Genomic DNA, 5,524 nt, shown 5'->3' with positions numbered 1-5,524 from the left:
AGAGGTAGCAAGGGCTTAAACAGCAAATTACGGAGTAGAAAGGGACATTACTGAATAACAGTGATAACAGAGGAAAGTATGATATAATGAAGCAAGTGTCAAAAGGACATGGTAAATTAATGAAACAAAAAACAGACAGCAGAAAGGGTGCAAGAAACTGCAGCAATAAGACACAGCTAGCAATGAGAACAGAAGGTAGAGATGGGGCCTTATAAGAAAGTGATGCAGGAAAAAACATGCAGAGCAAAACAAAGGTTACTTCAAGGAAAAACAGGAGTCGTCAACAAATCCTGAGAAAACAGTTAGGAGGTAGCTGGTTTGTTCAAAGACATATGTTGGTAGGGTTGAGACATGACAGCATGAAAAGAAGCGGTTAGATGTTATAACTATGGAAGGAAACAGTGCAACATGTCTGCCAGAATTATGGGTCATAAACAGATTGAACTATAAATACTTTAGACTGAAAACAAGGAGAGAACAAAAAAGGTGAGAGAGTGTAGATACATATGCAAGCAGCTATGTGAAAGAAAAAGGGCAATGACAGAACAATCAAACAAGCCCTAAAAAAAGAGGGAGAAGGCGACATCTGAAGGAACATCAAATGAAAAGATACAGGAAACTTGTGTACCTCTGCTAACAAATCTGAGAAAATGAAGACTGTTCAGTAAAGTCATATGAATCAGATTTATTACAATGTAATCAGCTCCAAGGCACATAACAGTGGTCTGTTATACTACAGAAATGTATTCTGGACAAAGAGAAAGCCTATTCCACCCTAAATGTACATACAGCAACTTGCTCTACTGCTCAAAGCATCCGTGCAGGAGGGGAAAATAAAAATATAACTTCACTAGCTAAGGGACAGATCAGCTAGTGCCAGGATTCAATGGGTTAAAACAATTACAACTGCATTCTATAGACCTGTAGAAACCTGTGATCTAATAATTACATGGGATTATACATCTTCCCTCCTGCAGGAAAGGCTGGCACAGAAAGAGGGGTAGAGGACATTAAACTAAATTTGTCACACACCGGGTCTCACAAACAAGACTCTACCCCCTATGTTTTACTTAACAGGGTCACTGTCTGCCCTGGACCTTAAAAAAGTGTGTGGATTTACAGAAATGACACACCAGCAGCATTGCTAAGTGCTATAAACCTTTATCAGGTGGACACTGCCACAAAAGCTGTTCAGAAAAGACAAAAAATAAACAGGAAGGAAAAAAAGATACAAGGACAGATATCCCGCTGTAACCAAAAATCATTTGTTGCACCCTTCAAATGAAGTATACATTATCTGTGTTTCCGAATGCAAAAACACCACAAAATAGTTTCATAAGTAAGACTAAGTTTATGAAGTTGTTCTGCCCTTCCATCCTGCATAAGGCTGTGCGAGGAGCTACTTGCACCCACCAACCTGCCTCTTTCCATTTGGGTAAGGAGTATTTTGGGGTGCACTAGTGCTCATCTCTTAGGCATGTCTGTATTTCCATGATAATTACAAATGTCACTGCATTACCCCTTGGAGGCCAAAGATTAAAAACCATTGAGTTTTATTGTGAATCTTCAAGCAACCCCCTAATGCCAGTAATTGATTCACTGCACACTGTAGGTGTCCTGCCCTCAAAGTTCCATTAGCAGACCAGTATGTTCCCTTAGCATGTTTCCAGAAGGAGGCATTTTGGGAATGTGTTAGGGATAAAGGGAAAGATTTGCTTCATTACATTCCATTTTGCAGAGTAACAACCTGGTTCTTCCCATCACAAAACCCCAACTATTAGAACCTGTCTTTGGGTTGCAGGTTATCGGTGGGGAGCTAAACATATACATGAAGGAGACAGGTGACCCCTTGCACAGAACATGTGCCCATGATTTACCAGTGATCCTAAGGGTCCCTCTCCTTTTTCACCTTGACATCCCCTGCCAGGATGGTGGCAATTTCCCCTTGCATGAACGCCCATGGTACATTAGAACCCACTAAGGGGCACTTCTCCCCACTGGGACAGTAGACTTCACCTGTAGCCCCTTGGGCTTTAATGCTGTCACGAGAACAGGGAAAGCAGAATTTGTGGCTGGGCACAGATGGACACTGTACAAAGTGCGTGTCCTCTAGACGCTCATGACAAATGGTGCAGCACAGAGGGCCACTGTTAGCCATGGGTGAATCAGGAATATTTTGTGGATGCACTTGGTCCATTCCTGGATGAGGGGCACCCCCAGTAGGTGCCACTTGGAGACTCAGCTCTGCTGAACCTGCTCCATTGCGAGAGTTAAGACGTCTTTGTCCTGTTACCGATGCAGGTGAAACTGGACTGCTACTATTTCTGCGGGCTGATGAAGTGGTGGAGTGAACTGGTGGTAAACCACCTGCCTGCCCATCCTTGGGGGAGTGGGCAGTGCCCAGAGTATCTGTAACAGACTGAAGCGCTGCCATAGGCGATGGACCATTTGGAGGAGCACTCTCAGGTGGGGTAGTGCGCTGTGGGTGTCCAGGGCCTAGTGGTGGAGGAGGAGCAGAAGGTACGCCATAGGCTGCAGATGAAGAAGAAGGTGTGCCTCCTGCAGGTGCCATGCTAAGTTGCTTTATACCATCAGGCTGCCCTGTTAACCACATCTGTCCATCAGCTGAGTCTGGTTCTGGGGATGCTTTGCGTTTCCTTACACCACTTCTGGCTTGCCCACTGCTGCCAGCTGATGATGAGGCAGCTGCAGCGGCAGCCAGTGCCCGCGGAAGGTTTACAAGTGCGCTTGGCAGCATGGGACACCCAGGGTCAAGATAGGGTTGGGGCAGCATATCAGCTCCAACCATTTCTTTAAAAAAGCGTACAGATTCTGGAAGCAAGTCCCCAAGCAAACGCCAGTCTCCGGAACCATGTTTTTTCTCATATTCCAGGTATTTAAAACCAGATGACAGACCACGACCAAAGTCTTTCATGCAGTCCTGATACATCTGTTTGGCTACACCAGAGGCAGAACTAAACACATTTAGTGAGCCACTTGGATATTCTACAAACAGTTTCAATTCATAGTCAAGCAGGCCTGGCTTTGATGCGGCATCAAATGCAAAGACTCTCCCCAGCAAGTTATGGTCCTTTTTGAAGCGAACATCAAAGGGTGTAGAGGCAGTTAGAGTGAGCAATGTATCTCTCACTGCTTTAGGCTTCCCTGCCCACTCTTCTGCTCTATTACGTAGACTCTCTGTCAGTTCAGAAAGAGCCTCACTGTTCCGTTGCTTTTCTTTAAGTTCACGCTCCTGGTCAGTACTAGATACAGATCCAGGACGCTTGGGATCACCAGATGAAGAGGCTGTAGGTGGAACACCTAGGCCACTGGAACTTGCAGGACCTCTTCCCAGAACATGTGGAGCTCCTCCTGGAGTGCCTGGTGGTGGTCCATTGAGAAGGGTCTGGGGTATTAGATTAGGAGGCACACTCAGCTGCCCAGGCACCAGTTGTGGGATCAGCCCATGCCCTGTTCGCCCTCGTGAGTTGGGGCTTTGTCTATTCAGCTCTGGGGGTCCATCTTCCCCCGGCTTGGGGAACCCATTAAGGCCATTGGGAAGCCGAGCAGCTAATGTGTATTCAAAGCGTCCACGATCTGTGGTCAGTCCATATCTCTCAAGTCCAGAGGCAGCTGCTGCCTTAGTGGCCCCATCTAAGTGGTTTAGCTGAGCAGTATCTTTAGCGGTCAGTGCTGCCTGAACTGCTGGGTGCTGTTTGTTGCTTGCTCCTGAGCCAGGGCCCTGGGGTCCAGGGGAACGACCATCCTGGAAACTGTGGCTGCGTTTCAGTTGCCGAGCAGTGTCAATGACAAATTCAATTCGGTCTGCCCCCTCATAGTTAACACAACCACGACAAACAGGCTCCGTGAAGTCCCAGATCATAGCCCATGGCATCCGTGGCAAGTCACACAGGTAACACGACTGGCGGCGTGAAGAGGAGACCTGTGCGGCCGACATGCTGGTGAGCGAAGGCTCAGCACAGGGGAGGGGGAAGGAATACTCAGCGTGGGGGGAGCATGCAGTGTAAGGTGTTGCTGGTTCTTTCGGCTCGGTCTGGGTGCTGTTTAGGAGACGGTGGGTGGACAGCTTCTGCTTAACACTCTTCTCCGAGCTCCTAGGCTGTTCTTCAGCCGTTCTTTTCTCCGGGTGTGCTCTCTCAGAGTCTCGTTCTCTCCTCAAGCCGCAGCCCGCCTGGCACGCGCCCTCACAAGACCGCGCACACTACGTCACGAAGGGTTGGGATTCCGCGAGTGCGTGCGCGTCTCCAAACTGCACCGTAATGACGAAGTCCAAGAATGCCACCTGGCCTTGACGTCACCCCCCTGCCCCCACCGACAAACATGTTGTTGAGTTCGCAAGCTTGGCCGCACAACTGTTCGACGCCAGAGTGCACACGTGGGATGCTTATCACGTGGTTGGTGTGTGGATGTTCTGTTGTGCGGGGGAACAAAATGGTGACACGCAATGAAACACAAAACAGTGCAAAACAATGACGGGGCGACCTGATGAGGCAGATATTTATCCAAAAATCTGTCAATTTACACTGATTTTTGGCAGTCATCCACTTTTGCACCCTGACACCACCTGTAGGGGAAAAGAGCAACACTGCTCCACTATTAATAAGAGACAATTGTCGATCACATATTTAATTCCTTCCTCAACTATAAACATACGTTTATGGCAATTTGGTCTCATTGGGTCTGTTAGCTAGACACGCTACAAGCTGTAATTTGGTCATAACCACACTGTACTTAACCCGTTACATTTTTTTTGTTCTGCTGTTTTATTTTGACTTGTTTCAGTTAGTACACTGGAATAATGAAAGAAAGCAATTGGGTACTGGAAGTACTTTGTCCTTTGTCTATGTTTCTTTATTCAATAAACATTGATTTAAAACAAAAAAAGAGACAAGTATACCCATGGACGTGTGCACCTTATTATGTTCACCAGTCATTAATTAGGGTATTTATCTACAGGGTTTTTGTGATTGTGTCTTTAGCATTTTTATGTGTTCCACATTGGGTTGCCATCCAGCTGGTATACCAACAGCCTAACAGTTAAATCACAATCTCAGCCTGCTATTACAAATGTGCTGGCAATATACTTATTAGTAAGCTTGCAGTTTTTCTTACCTCTATGCTTTATTACACCCTCTGACACTTACATATGAGACCTCTATCCACCCAATCCCTGCCCCAATCACATCCAACTCTGGACCAGCCCCCCATTACATTACTGCTGTGCCTTCTCCAACACTGTTCAGTGATATATCCCAGCAAAGTTGGCAAGCCTAAGTATTCTATTCTGTTCTCTGGGTCTGTACCATTGGACAGACTCCAACTAATGATCACAGAACAATGTCTTGGTTGTGCACAGCAAATGCATGTACAAATGCCCATGGGTATGTACCTTCGGCTCTGGATTACAGCTTTCGTCATTCTGGCAATTCTTATAATACAACAGTTCTGAATACTGGTCTTTGGTACCGTAATATGTACAGCAGTACACCAATGCATTTATTAT

At 46.4% G+C, this 5,524-nt stretch overlaps 1 protein-coding gene across 1 annotated transcript; it reads right to left on the bottom strand.

The window, feature by feature from the left end:
• Nucleotides 1-670: 670 nt before the first annotated feature.
• irf2bpl.L (interferon regulatory factor 2 binding protein-like L homeolog) lies at nt 671-4,249 on the bottom strand. The gene is given in 1 exon segment (NM_001094252.1): nt 671-4,249. A coding segment is annotated over 1 exon segment (2,073 nt). The 5' UTR covers nt 3,959-4,249; the 3' UTR covers nt 671-1,885.
• Between the last annotated feature and the right edge of the window lie 1,275 nt (nt 4,250-5,524).

Source organism: Xenopus laevis, chromosome 8L (assembly GCF_017654675.1).
Source record: "Xenopus laevis strain J_2021 chromosome 8L, Xenopus_laevis_v10.1, whole genome shotgun sequence".
NCBI classification, from domain to species: Eukaryota; Metazoa; Chordata; class Amphibia; order Anura; family Pipidae; genus Xenopus; species Xenopus laevis.
Note: the sequence above shows the minus strand (reverse complement) of the source record. Positions and strands in the feature narration are given on the sequence as shown.